We start from the raw sequence: 21200 nt of genomic DNA on the forward strand, positions 1-21200 counted from the left end.
GCTGTTCACCCATTTGTTTATTTATTTATTTGTTTATTTATTTATTTGAGACAGGATTTCTCTGTGTAGCTTTGATGCCTGTCCTGTCTGTAGACCAGGCTGGCCTCGAACTCACAGAGATCTGCCTGGCTCTGCCTCCCAAGTGCTGGGATTAAAGGTAGTGTGCCACCACCGCCCAGACATTTTATTACTGTTAAATTTCAAAAGATAGGTATTTTAAATACATTAGTCTATTTAAATCAATCTGATTAAAAAGTCACAAATGAAATATATGTTATGTAAAAATCAGCCCTTTGTTTTATGTTTATTTGTGTATATGTGTGGGCGTGTATTTTAAGACAGTTTTACTACACAGCCCCAAATGGCCTGATAGTCACTAAGCAGCCCATACTGGCCTTGAACTTGTGGCAATCCTCCTGTCTTAGCCTACCAAGTACTGAGAATGCACATATCCACCATTATGTCTAACCCAGGACTCAACACTTAATTACTGTGTTATGTTGCCAAGTTAACTTAATCTATCTCTATTTAAAACATCTATGCTCAAATTTTCTTCTTTTTACCCTTAACATGTTTTTAGAAAATGCTCCACACTATTTGTGGTTACTTTGCAAACTGCCCAGTTTTAACGAGGATTTCCATATATCTCAGTGATCAACCTGCCAAAATGTGGTTAAGATTTAAAAAACCAGATAAATGTAATGTTTAACGTAAAAAATACTAAGTTCAAAACATAATGTTATTAAGTGACATGGTTATATAAACCAAAACTTTTTGCAGCTTTGAGAGTTTACAGTTCTTCAGGGTAGATAAAAACTTTTGAGATTACCTCCAGGTCTCACCATCATGCCACACCAAGCAGTCATACACAGGGCCTGGATCACTATACTTTTTCTCAAAAGAATTAAGTAATTCCACTTGACTTTGCAGCTCTTCCTTGATTAGTTTATTGGCCTATTAACCAGAAAACAGATTAATATTATAATATTTTTGTGTACCTGAAAGTTGTATTAACATATGACTAAAGACAGTGTTGAACAAATACAAAAAACCAATCACTTCACTTTGAAAAAATAGTAAGAAAACAAAATATTTTTGCAGTGTTGGAGACTGAATCTAGGGCCTCCAGTATGTAAGGCGAGTGCTCTACCACTGAGTTATATCCTCAGTCTACAATTTCACTTTTGATTATGAAAATGTATATATTAATAATAAAAGAACAATTAAAAAGGATAAACACTAAATTGTGACTTGCCCCAGGGATGGCATAATGAAAGCTTTTCATTTGTTACTTATTAACATGCCTGGGTTGACCAAAGTTGCTGCAATTAGCATATTATTTTCACAATAAACAAAGACAAAAGGCTTACTACTAATGAGTTCACATATATAGTATATTTCATGGAAGTCCTTTGAATGCATTCTCAAGGTATTAAAAAATTCAATGCAAGGTAAGTCCCTAAATCAGCAGTGTCTAACTCTGATTCCATGAGAAGCTGTTACCTTACCCGGAGACCTAAATTTTAAATTATGTATTCATTGAATATTTCCACAGGGTGTAGTTCTTTATAAGTATCATTAAAGTTAACTATATTTTATTCTTTAAACAAGAATTGTTGTATTTATATTATAGTATGACGACGGCTAGAATTGTTTACAATATTATAATTTTGAAAACTATAAGAATAACCTGGGAATATTGATTTATTGTCCCTGAATCTCAGAGCAACACCTGAAAAAGTTGAAAACACTGAGAAGCTTGTTGGCGTTTTCAATGTTGTAATTCTAAATTGCTAACACTGTTGATGAATAAACATATTTTGATTTTAATTTTGATAGAAACAGCATAAAAACAAACAAAAAACCACAAAGACATTATTTTCACTTATAAACTGATTAAAAAATTAAGAGGTTGAGAGCAGTGGTTAAAAGCAGTTGCTACTCTTACAGAGGACCTAGATTTACTATCCAGTACCCACATATGGCTCATAACTGTGTAACTTCAGCTCCAAACAATCCACTGCCCTCTTCTGGCCTGAGGACACTATGTACACATGGTGTAGGCAAACACTCATACACATAAAATAAGAATAATAAAATAAAATAAATTAATGGGTACACTTATATGCCTCTGGTGGGAATATAAACTGGCATAATCATTATGATTTATGAAAAGCTATACCCAAAAATATTTTAAATATTTTTCTTTTTTTTAAAGATTTCTGGGTTTGGGAATTTAGCTCAGTGGTAGAGCGCTTGCCTAGCAAGCACAAGGCTTGGTTTGGTCCTGGGTTCGGTTCTCAGCTCCGGAAAATTACAAAAAAAAAAAAAAAAAAAAAAAAAAAAAAATTCTTTTGTGCCTTTAATCCCAGCACTCGGGAGGCAGAGGCAGTCAGCTCTCTGTGTGAGTCTGAAGCCAGCCTAGTCTAAAAAGTGAGTTCCAAGACAAGCAAGCTACAGAGAAACCCTGATGTACAAACAAAAGATTTATTTTGATTTTATGTATGAGTGTTTTATATGTATGTATGTGTACCACCTGATGCCTGTAGAGGACAGAATGAACTGGATCTCTGGGAACTAGAGTTACAAACTAACTCTGAGTTCTCCTCGAAAGCAGCAAGTATTCCTGAAAACACCACAGTATTCTTAACTGCTGAGACATTTCTTCAGCTCCTAAAATGACATTATTCTTAACACTCAAAACAAAACACAAAGCCAGTACCAATCTGCAAAATGAACCAACCGTATTATACCCATAAAAATAGACTATCATAACAAAAGTATAATGAACTTGAATACCTAGGACACGGCAGATATTCTAACATTCTCAGCAAAAGAAACTGCCTAAGAGCTCTGTATGGCTACATCTTACAAACGTCAAAGGTGGAAAATCATTCTATAGTGTTAGAAGACAGGATGATGACTGTCTTGGGGAGGACAAATGGGACAGTGGCTAGGGAGAGGCACAGAGGAATTTCCATGTGCAGCTGGTAAAGACTTCATGGCTATATTTTAAAATATTCATAATGTATATGTAAATTGACGTGGCATAATGTTGTCAGAACTGGTAACTTTAACACACTGATGAGAAAAAAATTGTCAAGGGATGAACCCTATGAAAATGTAGTCTACTGAATTCTTTAGAATACTAGTATGATTCTTTGAAACATTCAAAAAGAAAGTAAGTAGCACCAACTTGGGAAGAGCCATTGTTGGCAATATCAAATTCTTCTTGTTTTCTACAAGCTTCTGCAAGTGCAACTCTGTGAATAGGATCCCAGATTTTTTCTTTCCGTTCTTTCTGCAAAGACAAAAAATCTTACAATCAGGCAGACAAAATAGTTAGAGAAACCTACATGGTTATATTTATATCTTGCTAACAGTTCAGATATTACAAAATTCTAAAGGCTTACAAAAACCATTTCTAGTTAAGGTTTTAAAGTAGTAGATCAATTAATGAAGTTGGTTAGGAGAACGAGCTTATCAAGTCACACCAAAATATTTTTATATTATTATTCCTCAATTTATACCCACCCTTCTCTAAAATGTAGTGTATCTTATCAGGTGCTATTATTTAGAGTAGAAAATACTCACTCCTGGACCCATACAAAATTGGAAAATGCAGATAGGCAAATACAAGGCTATGACTAAAGAAAGACCGTAGCTTAAGTGGGAAGTGTAGATATCCTCAATCATTCCTGTCCTGGATGCCTCATCGTCTTATACTGGACAAGGCTCCATGCTTCTGAAATTGGTCTTAACCTTTATCTCCATTCTTCCTCGCATAGTATCTCCTATCAAAAGTCTTCTAGATAAGAGAAGCCTTTCAGTAAACTAATAAACTGGACTATCTACTAATAAGAGCCTATGTCAACTATATGATCTATATTCGTGTATCAATTTGTTACTTATAAAAGCTGACTGAACATAATAATGTCACATCTGTGTGTTTATATCAATCAAAGCTATGTGCATTAAAATAAGTTCTGGCTCATGGATCTAAAAGGAAGAAGAATATTCTGATTAGATGACAGCACCCACATATCTATCAGGATTACTGTCAAAACCTATACCTTGTTTTACAGTTGAAGTATTGGACTCATATCAGCATTTAGTGTCATAGCGATGTTCAGAAATGGCACCATGCAATACAGTAACCCATAGCAGTTCCCTTAATAGAGCATATATTAAACACTTCAAACATTTGCATCATCACAGAAAGTTTCACTTGACAGCAACTCTTTAAAGCAAATTCCTAACCACACTTAGCTCTTCTTTCTCCAACTACAGACATGTTTTATCTTATTTATGTACTTGTCTGTGTGAATTTATGTGAACTATGTGCATGCTGGTGTTCACAGAAGCCAGAAGAGGGCATCAGATCCCCTGGAACTAGAGCTATAGGTTGTTAAGAGTCATCTGACCTGGGTGTAGGGAACTGAACATGGGTTCGATGCCAAGGCAGTAAGTCCTCTAAGCTGCTAAGCTATCTCTCCAGCCCTACTTGTGTTTCTTATACACATACTTCAATAGCTTTAGATCTGATTAACTATTAATTAATAGTATTAAATGATGACAAACTGAGAACAAGAAGACTAGACAACAAGATAAATGGGGCAAATTCTTAGAAAGCACAAGAACAAAAATAAAGAGTTCTATACTTTAAGAAAAGTTCTTTAAAAAATCTAAAACTCAGTTTATGTCATCTACTCAAAAGAACCCAAAAGCCCGAGCTTTAGTTTAGTTTTTTGTTTTAATTTCCTTTAAACTAACTACTCCAAGCATCCAAGACTAAGAACCACTTTAATAAAAAAACATACTCCTGAACAGTCTTTTAAAGTTCAAGTCCCTCAAAGATTTAAGACCTTATGAGAGTTTACAAATGCAAAATTTAAAAAAAAAAATTCCTTTTCTTCAAGTAGGAATCAAATCTAAGCATATACACTTGCAAGCAAACTAATACTGGGTTTCTCATTACCTGTATCCTTTCCTTGAGAGCCTTTGGATAGAAGTCATAGCCATTTTTAATGCCAATATGATATTTTCCCGAAGGATTTGTCCAACTTGCAGGAATCTGTAGATAAAACAAATTGTCCACTAACTTTCCAATGACAATGATACACCACTGTGAAGTCAAGCTATTTCACATCTACTCTACTGGCTCACATTGGGCAAAGAGACTTATGTATATGAGAAATACTTTTAATATTCTAAGTGGTCACTTAATGTCACTATGGCTTTATAGTTTATAAAATTCTTTGAAAATGTATTATTTCATTAAATCGCTAAGATTATTTAACAGTTCTTAAACACCGCTTACACCCCATCTCTCCCTTTATTTGACACTTGTGCCAATTAAGAAGCAATTTTCAGAACTTACTCCACACTCATACTTCCTATTTAGAGTAAGAACGTCATTCTTCTACAACAGCACCATACAGATAATGCACAAATATTAAACAGGGCTCTTTGAATCCTTATGGACAAAGCACTATAAAATCATGTTAATTTCATTTAAGATCTGTAACACTCTCTCAAATTGTCTCATCTTTAAAAATAGTTTTTTAATAGAAAGATGAAATGAAATTACTTATACAAACAAGAAGGTAAAAAATTGGAATCTAGTTCCATCATGGAAATCAAAAAATTCAGATCAAAAAGATGAGATTTTAAACCAGATAAATGTGGCTGTGACTCTAAACCTCACCACTAAAGTGGGGGATGTTAACATTTATCTCCTCTTGTGTACAAGGAAAAAATATCCCACAATCTTAACCTTATAACTCTTTTTTTTGGGAAAGGCAAGGGGGAGATGTATATGGTCTCTCTATTCTTCCTGGAAGCAAAAACTAACCCTGTTTAAGAGAAGTTGATTCAGCAAAAAGCAAGCAAGCACTCCAAAGAGGGGAAGAGTTGGTGGCAGCACTGCAGCTCTAACATATATGTCTTAGAGAAGTTTCTACAAATATTTATGTGGGTGATATATTCATGGGGTAAACGAATACATCATTTACCCTCTTCTCTCCCCAAATCATGGGAGGTGAATTCAAAACCACAAAGTAAGTGAAACAATGAAGCCAAGGTCTTTAGGGGTTGCAGGCCCTTCATTAGTGCATGTGTGGGAAAATACCCTGGCACCTTAGCTTCTGATATACTGAGAACAGCCAACCTATCAGCAGTCTCAAGGCCATTTAACCACAAAGGGGCATTATGAAAATGCAAATGCCAAGATATATCAGCACTTTCCCTTTGAGAATGGCTCAAGGTTCATGACTGCTCTCATGCTCTCTGTTGGTTGACATTATTTACTTCTGCAGGATTAAGACTGCCTGTCATTTTAAAGCTCGATTTATCATGAAAGCTGGGATTTGCAATAGACAGGCAGACTGCTCAAAGAACCTGACTCTGGCTGTCTAGCTCTACCACTCTTGTCTATTTTTTAACCAAACAGTGAAGCTAGGGATCATAACTCAACTTTATGATTCTTATATATAATAAAATGCAATGAGCATCAACCAGTTTAAAATATCAAAATCTATTCCTATTCATCCTAATTATTGAAAAAAAAAAAGCTGTTAGCTACCAACAACTCACATCTAGCTGGCTTGTGCCTTTAATCCCAGCACTCAGAGGCAGAGGCAGGTGGATCTCTGTGAGTCTGAGGCCAGCTTGATCTATATAATGAGTTCCAGGACAGCCAGGGTTACACAGACAGAGACCCTGTCTCAAAAACAAAAACAAACAAACAAACAAACAAAATATCCTCACTTGTCTCACTTATACAGTATCTTTCCCCAACTCATTCTCCTGTTCCATAGCAATTATTTCCCACATAGAAAACTTTTGGGTGAAAATTTCATAAAATTAGATGTATGAAAATAATTATTATAGGCCTACACTTTAACTAATAATTTGTGAGTCAGCTGGCTATCTATAGAAACTCATCCATCATCAGAAAGCATGTTCATCATATTCTTGTAATGTCCTGACATAACAAAAACAATGGCAAAATGTTGCAACAAAATGCCACTACCAGGCAACACAAATACCCACTGTACATGTACCTTTGTGAACTTTGCCTAGTACAACTGAAAATGTTCAAAAGACCCTGAAATGTCAACTAAAAAAGAAAAGCAAAACTCAGAAGCCATTAGACATATTTAACACATTAGTTAGCTTATATATATATATATAAAACAATGAAAATAATCCTGTTGTCAATTTATATTTAACTATAAATAAAACAAAAATTCTTCAGGGTCCATGGAATCACATACATCTCAAAAATCAGGATTATCTATTTTCCTTTAAGGGTAGAATAGTTATAAAAAGTATACAAAAAACTCAGAGAATAAATATGGCATATACTTAATCTACTGAGCTATCTCTCCAGGTCCCATGGACATCATCTTTATCTCTTTTTTAAAGATAGGATATTGTTATGTATATAAACCCACTTTGCCTGGGACTCAAAGTCCCTGTGTCTGGAGTACATAATCTCATTCATAATGAATTACAGTTCATTTTTGAAACTCTTAAAGAGAGGTTGCCTAACAAATGAGACATTTTTCTTTTTTTTCTTTTCTTTTCTTTTTTTTTTTTTTTGGTTTTTCGAGACAGGGTTTCTCTGTGTAGCTTTGCGCCTTTCCTGGAGCTCACTTGGTAGCCCAGGCTGGCCTCGAACTCACAGAGATCCGCCTGGCTCTGCCTCCCGAGTGCTGGGATTAAAGGCGTGTGCCACCACTGCCCGGCGAGACATTTTTCTTAATAAACTAAATAACACTCTGAGTTATTTCAGTCTTGCCAGTGACATAGCACATGCCTATATACTCATTATTTGCTCTGGCTATACTACATCTAGTCACATTTTTCTGCATGCCTATTATCAACTTTTTAGAAGATTTTTCAATATTTGAGACTAAATGTAGATTATTTTTAAAAAAGGTTTAACATAAATGTGGTAAAGTGAAACCAGCATGGTGTTCCCTTCCAAAATGCTACTAAAATTAGAATGGAGTAGAGATCTACTGGAAAACCACAGGACAAAGAGAACCAAGACATAAGACTTAAAGGTGAGCCCAACCTTTTGACATTGCTAACACAACACTGTCATACACAAAGTTCACAACCCAGAAACTCTTCTCCCTCCCACTCCATGTTTTAAATTATTTAAGTTTATGGATTTCTCTTGGGCCACACCAATAGCTCTTGGCTCAAATGTCGCCTGTGAGTCCCAGGTTGGACATGTCTGCTAACACACTTTGAAGGTTGCAAAGTAAAATGAAAGACATAAGAATTACTAGGGAACTAATGAAATGTTAATGTGTGATGTGAACACACTAGGATGGGAAAAATAAGACTCCTACTTCAAATTAAGAATAAGAAAATTCCAAATTCTCTAAAACAAGTAAGAAAAAACACAACTTTCTAGGAATACAGGGAATATCTTCATATTCATGTCATACATTTAATTAATTTTAAGAGTTTTCATTAAGCACACATGTATATGTAAAAACTGAAATTTTTAAGTATAAAATGGAAAATGGATATATAAAAGAACCCTATAAAAAGTAAGAAAACAATGGACAGCTTAGTAGTATATTAAAAAAACAAACAAACAAACAAACAAAAAAAAAGGAAAATGGTAAATGAACTTTTAGTACTTCATAAGAAATCCAAAAACCCAAATCTGTGGGGAAAAAACAGCTGATTTCATTAGACAAATGCAAATTAAACCTACAGTGTAATATACTGAGATTCCCATCCTTTTTTAAGAATTAAAAAAAAAAAGTTCTGAAAATACCTAGTATTTGAAGTTAAAAAGCTCACCAGGCATGGTGATACACAACTGCAATCCCAGCACTTGGGATATAGTGGCAGGAAAATCAGGAGAATACAAGGCCAGCCTGTGTTGTGGCATAATCCTTTTCTAATACTATGAATACGTATTACTCTCATTGGTTAATAAAAAGCTGACAGGCCAATAGATGGGCAGAAGTTAGGCAGGAAAGCCAAACTGAGAATGCTGGGAAAGAGGAAGGGCAGAGTCAAGAGGTGCCAGCAGATGCAGAGGAAGCAAGATGAAAGTACCACACTGAGAAAAGGTACTAAGCCAAGTGGCTAAATATAGGTAAGAATTATGGGTTAATTTAAGTGTAAGAGGTAGTAATAAGCCTGAGTTATCAGCTGAGCATTTGTAAGTAATAAGTCTCTGAGTCAATTATTTAAGAAGCACTTGCTGTTGTTGTATTTCCTTTGAATTGTTTGATTGCTGTATGAGCAACAGCTGATAAGAGACATTTGATTATAAATGTTGCTGGATTAATCCAACCTATATATTTTGAAAATGCCTTGACTTCAAAATTTAAGTCAAAAGATATGTTACTTTGCAGAATAGGTTATGCTTTATTTCCACAGGAAATGAGAGGCTATGGATTCATTCTGTGTTAAGAAAATCAGATTTGCTAAAGGAAGACCCCCTGAAAAATCTCCAATGGAAACAGATGGCCCAGGTGATCCAGTGTTTCCTCTGCTGCAGTTTCCTCTGAATTCTTCATCCAGAAAGGCTTCAAGGCTGCTACAGGCTGAGATGATCCAGCCTCACAGACTACTCCAGTCAGGACTTGACCATAATCCTAAATTTTCTCAGGGTCCCCATAGATTAACAGTGCCCCTAATTAGCAGGAAGTAGCCTAGGAAACTATGCCCAAATTCCCCCAAAAAGTGGATTATGGATGTTTGTCTTTGTCTGGGGGTTTGGTTACAAATAGTTATTGGTAATAGTCAATCTCTTGAAGAAAAAGAAAAAAGTGGGCTATGATATAGAAATGATGGAGAAAAAGATAGATTACTAAATCTACTTTAATCCAAAAAAACAACTGTTAATCTTACATATTTTACATCAGTATGGATTTTAAGTTTATTGATACAAATTTAAAATTGATTTTGTTATACTGTATGTATATTTCTACTCTTATTTAGGGTATTATGTCTATGCAGCTCATTTTAAATGTAATATATAATTAAGAAATGCAGACTAATAGTCATCTATAATAGCAAACTTATAGTCATGTTAGGTATGTTTCATACAGAGATGTATTTGAGATAGATGGGCAATCTTCAAACACTTCAAAGACCTACAGAATATGGCATTTAAAACATTTTAAGAACTTAAGACTTTTCTCGACAGTAAGATACATCTGCTCCTGGTAGTACCAATTACTTCAAAGAGGATGGTGGGCAAGGAAGAAACTCTATATGAAGTGTGTTTTCTTTATGGCAAAAGTTAGCTACTGGACAAGAAACTCCCCTTGCCTTGACTGCCGACAGTAAGTATGCTGTCCAATCTGGACAAGCAGGACACAAAGAAAAGCAACTGTCAAACTTTGCCAAGATAGGGTAGGACAGTCCTGCAGATTTTCCTGCTTCTGAAAAAAAGTCTGTCAGACATGCTAGGCCTGTAGGCCAGAACTAGATGCCTCAATGTTGCAGGGGAACCTTGGGTGACTGGCCAGGCAGCTTGAGGTCCCTGTCATTGTCATTAGGTAACATTTCACCCTTCTGGGGTCTTTGAAGGAGTTGAAGACTAGAGAGTTATAATTATAGTTTTCCTTAGTTATGATAAAGGATAAATTAGATACAACACTTTAGACTCACCAAGATGGATAATAAGTATTTTCTCTAATTTTGCAAAATGCAAATGGATTAGTGTTACTGTAATTTTTACTTAACTATTTTTGTTGGAGATAGTTTTACTATATTACAGTTAAAAATCTTCCTTCTTAATTAGACAAAAAGGGGGAATGCTGTGGAATAATGCTTTTCTATACTATGAATACATATTACTCTCATTGGTTAATAAAAAGCTGACAGGCCAGTAGCTGGGCAAGAAGTTAGACAGGAAAGCCATACTGAAAATGCTAGGAAAGAGGAAGGGTGCCAACAGCAGACACAGAGGAAGCAAGATGAGAACACTACACTGAGAAAACGTACCAAGCCAAGCAGCTAAAACATAGATAAGAATCATGGGTTAATTTAAGTGTAAGACCTAGTTAGTAATAAGCCTGAGTTACCAACCAAGCATCTATAAGTAATAGTAAGCCTCTGAGTCAATTATTTAAGAAGTGGCTGCCAGGTATTTGAGAACAGGCAGGCAGGAGAGAAACTTCCGCTACAAGCCTCAGCATAAAGATAAAGATGTTACATATGACCTAGTAATGCTGTATCTCCATGACTCAGCAATTGCACTTCTAGCATACATCCTGGAGACAGCCACGCGCGCACACATGCACACACACAGGAAATGTGCACAATACTTTCAAAAGAACTGTTAACAGTCTCAAACTGCAAGAAACAGTTCAATACAGCAGAGCAGACAGAATGTGCTGTGTAGACATCATATATTACTTAACAATGAAACTGAACAAATTATTGTTACATTCAACAATAATAAAGACCAGTCAATCTCAAATCTTGCAAACACCAACAACAGGAAGAAAAACTGATACAGAAATGAGGGCATTCATGAAAAGTTGAAAAGTGGGGAAAATTAAATAATGTATTTTATGTATCTGCACAAAGATGATATATCTGCACAAACAAAGAAATGATTATCATAGAAGTTGAAACAGATTGTGACCTGGAAAAAAGGAGTAAAGACTGTACAGAGGATTATCATCTATAGACAATGGCTACCAAGGTGTTCAAAGTATTACCTGTATTCTTCTGGTCTTAAACCAGAAGAATTAGGCTCTGTTGGTGATTTATGAGCTATTTGGAAGAAAGAGAAACAGAAACAGATATTTACTTCACTGTACCACATGGCTAAGTCAAAGAAACTTACTGTGCTACTTTCAGAAAATGGTGTCCTAAAGAGCTAAGGAGAACCAAATTGCCATGGTACCAGTGACTAATAATTATTCCTTCCTGACTACTGAAAAACATCTGAACACCTCTGTAAGTATATTTTATGCATGGATAGAGAAAGGAAAGATTGGCAGAAAGTCTATATGAAGGGCAATTAGTTTTCCACCATCCTATTCCACAAGCTATCCAAACTTAACCAATCAGTAGATTCCCCTATGTGGACTAGGAGGCTGGTCCAAATGTCAACCCCCTGGAGAATATGCATAGCAAATGAAGCAATAAAACATACTAGAGAACAGTCTGCATGTGAGTAAAAGGCAAAATTATCAGTCTTAACTGTCTTATCTTTTTTTTTAATTTTTTTTTTTATAATTTGATTTAATATTATATATCAGCCACGGATTCCCCTATCCTCCCTCCTCCTGCTGCTGCCACCCCCCCTAACCTGGTAGATTCAGTCCAGGCAGGTCCAGTCCCCTCCTCCCAGGCTGAGCAAAGTGTCCCTGCATAGGCCCCAGGTTCCAAACAGCCAGCTCATGCACTAAGGACAGGTCCCAGTCCCACTGCCTGGGTGCCTCCCAAACAGTTCAAGCTGATCAACTATCTCACTTATCCAGAGGGCCTGATCCAGTTGGGGGCTCCTCAGCTATTGGTTCATAGTTCATGTGTTTCCACTAGTTTGGCCATTTGTCCTTGTGCTTTTTCCAATCTTGGTCTCAACAACTGTTGCTCATACAATCCCTCCTCTTTCTCACTGATTGGACTCCCGGAGCTTATTTATTACATATAATTTCTATCTTTGAGCACTAGTGACAATAGTTTATATGGCTTATTTAAAGCCTAGGTTATTATAGTTATCTAAAAATAAGCAACTAAGAATAATTATGTAGGTCTAAATCTACAGGACTCACTGGAAATACGATCTACTGTCCAAGAGTAAATTAATGCACTTCAAACTTCAAAAACTGCTTGTTTTGAAAAATAAAAAATAAAATCACTCAATTTTTTGTCATCCTCTAAATGTATTAACTAGTAACTCATGAATAGCTCTATGCTTATTTTACAGCTATTATCTCATGCTTAGCTTACTTGTGCCTTTCTACCAAGGACAAAATAAAACAAAGCCAGTCATTTAAGTTGGAAGAATTAGGGCATAAGTATTTCTTCATGATCAGGTTCACTGAGAAAATGATGAAGGCAAAACTCTATAGGTGGTTACTTTCTCTGTTTTTCTATTCACAAGTTAAAACCACTTGTTGACCTCAACTGAAAAACAAAATAAAGAACTTTACTGAACAAATAACTTTTAAGATGACCCTCATAATCCACACCTTACAGTATACATGCTGTTATAAGATACCTTTTCCATCATCATACCTACTGATTTATTGACTGATTTCCAATAAACAGAATACAATGAAGAGGTGGACTGTCACTTGTAAGCTAACCTTATAAAAAAAACCATGACTTTCACTTTGATTGTTCTCTTAGATCTCTTGCCCTGAGAGAAGGTAGCTGCCATGCTATACTACAAAACAGTTCTGTTGAGAGAGCCATGTGGCAAAGAAACAAGGTGTAGTGGTGCAGCCTTTACCCAGCACTTGGGAGACAAAAGCAGGCCTGTGAGATTGAGGCCAGTCTGGTCTACCTAGAGTTCTAGGACCACATAGAGAGACCCTGTCAAAAAGAACAAAATAAAACAAAAAAACCCAAGTTATTCATTCATGAAACAGCCAATTTCCCAATGCTCCCTAGCTGAGCCTTTAAATGAAACCTGCTGTGGGATGTTCTGTACGGCAAATGTGTTGCTCTGATTGGTTAGTAAATAAAACACTAATTGGCCAGTAGTCAGGCAAGAGGAAGTATAGGCAGGACAAGGAGGAGAAGAATTCTGGGAAGGCTGAGTCAGAGACACTGCCAGCTGCCACCATGACAAGCCTCATGTGAAGATGCCAGAAAGCCACGAGCCATGTGGCAAGGTATAGATTTATAGAAATGGGTTAACTTAAGATATAAGAACAGTTAGCAAGAAGCCTGCCACGGCCATACAGTTTGTAAGCAATATAAGTCTCTGTGTTTACTTGGTTGGGTCTGAGCGGCTGTGGGACTGGTGGGTGACAGAGATTTGTCCTGACTATGGGCAAGGCAGGAAAACTCTAGCTACAGAAACCACAACCACAGCCAACAATTTACAACTTCATGAGAAATTCACAACTATAAGCATCCACCAACATCACAACCTAGGTTCCTAGAAGACAGTAATGGAACATTTTATTTTAAACCAAGTGCTTTTGGGATAATTTGCTTTACAAGTAACAGGTAAATACTACTCTACTGCCCATTTTAGTTAAAAAACATTTGATGCTTTGAAGCAACATTAAAAAACAAGGGGGGGGGGGGCAACAAGCCAAAAGAACCCATTCAATAAGAAGAGAAATGTTTCAACCTTAAGCACTCTTCCAGAAAGACCAATAATTTCACCATCTTTTGGTTCTACTTCTGTAGCAGTATTCACATCACCACTTCCTGTGGTATCAATGATATCAATGATTTTTGGTTTTCCATCAGTTGTAACCTGAAAATTGAGGCAAATAAAATGAGTTAGTTTTGTCTTTAAAGGAAGTAATATAAATCCATGAGTATATACACAGTATATATATAAAATTACCTATGAAATTTTTCACTTATATTAAAAATATAATTAAGAAAAAAGTCTAACAAATAAACACAAAAAAAACTAGTCATGGAAAACAATATACAACCTCCAAATGGTTTCATATATTTCTTTAATATTTATAATCTTTTGGGTGTTGGATACAGCAGTTGTCAGTACACAAAAAAAATCCCTTATCTTTTATATATAGCATAGTAAGGAAGTAGACAATAAATAAAGATGTAAAATACTGAGAAATTAAGCAGAAGACATAAAATAAGTAGCATGGATTTTAACTTGGTTGGGCAAAGGCCTTGCTGAGAAGGCAATAATGAGCAAATATGTGAAGAAAGTGAGCTCTGGGCTACATAAAAAACGGTAGTATTTTATTACTCAATGTCACACCAGTACTTCAAATTTAGTAAATTCCAAGTTCAAAGGTGGTGGCGCACGCCTTTAATCCCAGCACTTGGGAGGGAGAGGCAGGTGGATCTCTGTGAGTTTGAGGCCAGCCTGGGCTACAGAGTGAGATCCAGGAAAGGCGCAAAGAACACAGAGAAACCCTGTCTCAAAAAAATCAAAAAACAAACAAACAAACAAAACAACCAAGTTCAAAGTAACACACTCCCAAATCTGTTTTTCTCCAAATATTATCTTTACAGATATCATACACCAGTTGTTCAAGCCAGAAACAGAAGTCTTTCTCTGATTATCTAATTTATACCTTGCACCACAGCTATTAGGAAGTACTTCCTCTAAAATGGAATTCAAATCCATTTTTCTACTTTTTATCACCATTGTGCCAACTTGCCAAACCACTATCATCTCTTCCTTTCATAATGTAGGTATCAGCTTCTTAAACTGAGCTGAAACTTTACTCTTTATGAGGATCCTGTAACTTAATGTTTGTGGTGTCACCAAAAACCTGGCAACAGTAAAAGATTACTGAATATACATACAACAATCAAAACTTAATTCAAAACTAAATGTGTTTGTGGCAGCACTTATGCCAGCTGCCTTTTATAAACACTGTGGCCTTGGTTTTGAACATTCAATTGTATACTTCATATTGTGCATGCCACCAAACTAGAAAACTCATTGAACACTTGTTTGAAACATTCCAGGCTGACTTGATCCTACTGTATTCTATAGACTGCAGTATTTTTACTGCACGGAACTTCTACTCTTATAGAAACCTAATCGTTTAATTCTAGAAATCAAAACTTTTAATATTTTCCCTCCACCACTCCTCAGCATATAAATATTAAATTAGTTTATTTTTAAATTGGATTGTGTTAAACAAGTTTATTCATCTCAATGAGTATGCACATTTGTTTTGCCTTTAGTAAAATGCTATTTAACCAAAATTTTTAAAAATAATTTTAAAAAAGGTTTATTTTTATTTTATGTGTTTGCCTATATATATGTATATGTACTACATGTGTGCCTGGTGCTCTCAGAGGCCAGAAGAGGATAATGGATCCTCAGAACTAGAGTTGAAGGTTGATGTGAGCTGCCACGTGAGCTGGGAACTGAACTCAAGTCCTCTGCAGGAACAGTTTAACCACTGAAGCATCTCTCCAGCTCCTACAATAAACTTCTTTATGACTTATCAGTAAATGCTTGATTTGTATACTTATTTTATTTGCCTATATACCTAGGGTTGTGTAAAATTTCATGGGCAAAAAGAGGTCAGTTACAAATGAAAAACTTGAAGAAGCCCTATATAAGCCCTATATATTCCTTAAAGGTGTTAAGTCCTCCACAGCTGAATGTATTATTCAGACAAACTGTGTTTTATTATTCCTCTCTTCTCACAGATTGATAAACGTAAGAAGCTCTGTGGCACTACTTCCCATAAAAATGGTGATCATTTTTGCCTCGACTGTTTTCATATAATCCCCCTTTTTAGAATTCTCTATTCCTTCAGATGTGTAACATCATTTGATCATACATTTCCATTTTCTAGTAAAGTTATCACCCCTTCAGAAAAACCTCCCCAAATGATCTCTTTCATGTGTTTATCACCCTCAACTTCAAACTGCAAATTGTTCACTTCACAGGACACAATCCAACTTTCAATAACACACATGAAATGACCCTCATCAGTTTCTCCTGTTAAAGAGTGTAAGCTCCAAAGGGACAGGTTGTATCCCCATTCAACTTGCAGATACATACCCAACAACAGTGCTTGTTGGGTATTAACATTTTTTTTTATTACCGAATTAGCATCAGCTCTAATTTTGGTAAGGTGCATTTCCTTACTAGCCATAAATTTTAATGTGAGTTACAATCTACTGCTACAGGAAACTATACTAGTATATTTTCATGGGAGAGCAGTTGATAAGGCTCTTCGGGGCTAGTTTTGCAAAAGCAAGTTGTTGTATTCAATATATATTGAGGAACATACATATACTTGAAGAACCTCAATACTGATTTTCATAGTGGCTATTCTAATATATATTTTCACCAAGGATCTTACTGCAGTCCTCAACCTCATCCTCACCAGCATCTGTTGCTTTCTTAATGATAGAAATTCTGAGTTGGTTAAGCTGGAATCTCAATATAGCATTGACTTGTGTTGCCCTGATGGCTAAGGATACTGAATTTTTTTTCATGTATTTATTGGATAGTTTTACATTTTTAATATTAAATTGTATTTATGTTGTGTGTACGGGTATCTGTGTGAGTATAAGCATGCCAAAGAGTGTGAGTAGAAGTCAGATGACAACTTGTAGGAGTTGGTTCTCTCTTTCCATATGGGGTCATGGCAATTCAACTCAAGCTGTCAGGATTGGCAGCAGGCACCTTTACCACTGAGCCACCTTACAAGCACTGTTCTACTTCTTTTGAGAGCTGTCTAATTCATTTCCCATTTATTATTTATTGTCTTTTGAGATATACATGTATTAAAATGTCATAAAGAAACCCATCATTTTGTACAATAAACATATACACTACTTAAAACTGTGTACACACACACAAGCATACATATATTTACACACACACACACACACACACACACACACACACACCCCAGCAGGAATTAGGCATGGAAACACAAAGTCTGAAAAAAAGAGAAAGAAAAAAAAAACTAATAAATGTCAAGAATGTAACAAGCACAGTCTTCAGACTTTTCTTCCACCAATAACCAATTATATATATATATATATGATTGCTTATTAATATTTTAGTGAATTAGCACATTAAAAACACTTTTATGAGCTGGGCGGTGGGGTGGTGGCATACACCTTTAATACCAGCACTCACTCAGGAGGCAGAGGCAGGCAGATCTCTGTTAGTTTGAGACCAGCCTGGTCTGCTGAGTGAGTTCCAGGACTGTGGTGATATTTTATTTGTGTTTTAACAAATAAAACTTATCTGGGGATCAGAGAACAGAACAGCCACTAGAGTAGACCTAGAGGCTAGACAGTGGTGGCACACAATCCTTTAATCCTATCACTTGGAGGCAGAGATCTGTCTGGATCTCTGTGAGTTCAAGGCCACACTGGGAACAGAGCCAGGCGTGGTGACACACACATTTAATCTCAGCACTTGAGATCTCATGTCTTGCTTGAGAAAGACACACGCCTTTAATCCCAGGAGTGATAGCAGGAAGCAGAAAGGTATATAAGGCATGAGGACCAGGAACCAGAGGCTTTTAAGCTTTTAGCAGCAGTTCAGCTGAGATCCATTTGAGTGAGGACTCAGAGGCTTCCAGTTTGAGGAAACAGAATCAGCTGAGAAGTTGGCCAGGTGAGGTTAGCTGTGGCTTGTTCTGTCTCTCTGATCTTTATTTACTCCAATAGCTGGCACCGGGTTTTCTATTAATAAGACATTTTAAGTTTTGTGTTACACAGGACAGCCAGAATTATTATACAGAGAAACCCTGTCTCAACAGAACAAAAACCAACCAAACAAAAAACTTTTATGAAGTTACTTGTATACATTTACCCCAAACAGTTCTTTTCCAAGAGGATACTTCCCTATTATGCATACAGGTCTTTCTAACAAAAATGCTTATTACTAGCAGATTTCATACCAAATAAATTTGATATGCTTTCTAAGAATTTTAACCAGGAAAAATGTAAGGAAAATAAAGGGATATTTACAACTTGAGAGGAGAACAAAAGGGAGAAAAACTGAAATCATTGTTAGCAGGGACTGACTAGCCTTATTCATCTCTGAATCGACAGACCTTAACAGTAGAGCTAATAATATCTGGCAAAATGCTGAATTAAATCAGTAATGTCTTAAAAGCATGAAGAAGGAGTTTTCAGGTGACTATAGAAAGCTTTTGGGCAAACTAAGCACCACATTGCAAAGGCAATATATTAGGACCTGTAACATCTAGGTGCCTAGAAAAGATGGAAATCAAGTGTTCAAGAGAGAAGCACAGAGTGAAGGGTGGTGCTACACCCAAAGGTTATAATAGAATTCAAAATTCTGGAGTTTTATTCAAAAGCAAACTGACTTCTTTTGAACAAAGATGTGATACTAGGTTTGCTTTTGATGGGTAGTAAGTTTGGAAAAGTGAAGAAGCATGGATTAGTGGCAGTGACAGTGGCCTAGACCAAGTTTTATCTTGTCATGAAACCCATCCATGATCTCACAGTCAGTCTTCCTGTCATCCTACCTTTCTATCTTTGAAACATTCAGTTTGCAGGACTTAATTATTTAATTGAACAGTAGGCACCTACCAGGTACTTGAATGCTTGCTGAGGAAATATTTAATCACTTGTGTAATTATTACTCTCCTCAATCTGTCTGCACACAGTAGTATGCTATCATACCTGGCCCTGCCCTCTGCTCTGAATATGCCATAAGCTATGACAAAAAAGGACTTGGCCTAAGGAAGTTATTAAAGGAAGTAATTACAATTGGCTCCAAGTTCTCATTTTCTCCTCTAGTCCTTTACTTAGATCCCATTAGGCAAGGTCAGCCTCCTCTTCTATTTTCTTTTTATTTCTATTTTCTTTCTTACCTTAATGATGTATATACAGAACTATAAAATAAATTCATTAGATAAGTAAAAAAACTGAAGTCACTCATGTGCTAATTTCCTTGCTGAAATTAAAAAAAAAAAAACTGGTCATGTTTAGAATCTGAGCATTAATGGTTGATGATCTTATGTTTTCATTTGGTTTCAATATTTTATTGACAGAACATTGTATGTAAATATAAAACTTATTTTCCCCTCAGACAATTCATAGGATAGACCTTCTATAAACTCCCCCTATTAGACATTTATTATTTATTTAAGACTTAAAAAATAGTATTTAAAACTTTTCTTTAGCACTTTAAAGTCCTATGTATTGATTTTGTCAATTGTCAAGTAATTCTACAGAGTAAAAACTGTTACTTTACAGAAACAAAATACTTTGATAAGCAGAACTGGAAATTCTACAAATGCCCACTGGTCAGTACTACTCTAAAATTGTCTGATCCTCTAACAAAAGAACCAGTGAGCCACTTAAACTATTCTCCCAATATTCTACAAAAAGTAAACACACTGCTATGTAATGGGCAGCATTTCCACTGTGTAATAAACCCTCAATATGGCATTGCTGTTACCATGTTTTAAACCTTAGCAACTACTATTAATAAAATAACAACTGTAGTCACCGGGAAGGAACTCATTACCTGAACTTCTACTCAGGGGCTCTGCCAGGCAGGACCACCACTGGATGTGCTCCAGCGAGGGGAAGAAGTAACAAACCATCTGAAGCAGAACTCTCCAGGTGACCACACAGGCTTCCTTCCTATCTCTCATGTAACATGAACTGCTAAACAGTCTTATTAATAAAAACCCGGAGCCAGACATTGGTATAAAAGCTGAAAGATCAGAGAAGCAGAGCAAGCCAGCCACAAGTTCTTACCTCTGCGAAATCCTCAGTTTCAAGACAGTTCCTGTTTCCTAATGCCTTATATATCTTCTTCTGCCCCGCCATCTTACTTCCTAGGATTAAAGATGTGTGTGCTTTCCAAGCAAAGGAGTGTGCCACCTCGCCTGGCTCTATTTCCAGTGTGGCCTTGAACTCACAGAGATCCAGACTGATCTCTGCCTCCCATGTGATAGGATTAAGGGTATGTGCCATCACTGTCTGGCCTCTTTGTTTATTCTAGTGGCTGGTTCTGTCCTCTGATCCCCAGATAAGTTTTATTGGGGTGCACAATATATCACCACACTCTTGCACTAATTCCTAACGTTTATGTCAATTATCTTACTATCCATTTATGTCAATTATCAGGCAACACAATGAAAGAACTAAAGATGGGAAGAAAATCAAGGACTAGGAATAAAGGAATTACTAAGCATCCCTCTTTTGTGAGGAATGGGTTTAGGATAATATATGTCTATGTAATCTAATGCATCTATCTGATTAACAGACACAGGACTGAACAGGAGGCAATAGTCAGAGAAGATCTTCAACAATGGTTGTAAATCATTATTAGTGGGTTTTAGTAAAAGGCTAGTTTAGTTTAAAAACAGAATGCATTTTACTCAGAGGCATTTTTTTTAACATCACTTTTCAGTAAGGTCCCTGACCTAACGACTTCTAACTCGCATGAAGGAAAATGAAGTCATTTGGGGAAAACACAGCTAAAGTATGTTCTCTTACGTTTTGAGGCGTTTAAAAGCATATTTTCATAAGGCCTGAAAAGTTCGCCCCTAACGAAG

The 21200-nt window shown here is 36.1% G+C and overlaps 1 protein-coding gene across 1 annotated transcript in view; it reads right to left on the reverse strand.

Moving 5' to 3' along the window:
- The window catches only part of Tpp2 (tripeptidyl peptidase 2), a 71555-nt gene extending 51086 nt beyond the window's left edge, over positions 1–20469 (reverse strand). The window contains exons 1-5 of the mRNA XM_028885507.2: positions 20398–20469; positions 14312–14533; positions 4979–5074; positions 3197–3301; positions 830–954 (exon numbers count right to left, since the gene is read on the reverse strand). Coding sequence (XP_028741340.1) covers positions 830–954; positions 3197–3301; positions 4979–5074; positions 14312–14533; positions 20398–20469 — 620 coding nt within the window. The remainder of the gene's footprint in view (positions 1–829; positions 955–3196; positions 3302–4978; positions 5075–14311; positions 14534–20397) is intronic.
- Positions 20470–21200: the final 731 nt, after the last annotated feature.

The sequence above is a fragment of the Peromyscus leucopus genome, chromosome 13 (genome assembly GCF_004664715.2).
Source record: "Peromyscus leucopus breed LL Stock chromosome 13, UCI_PerLeu_2.1, whole genome shotgun sequence".
Classification (NCBI taxonomy): Eukaryota; Metazoa; Chordata; class Mammalia; order Rodentia; family Cricetidae; genus Peromyscus; species Peromyscus leucopus.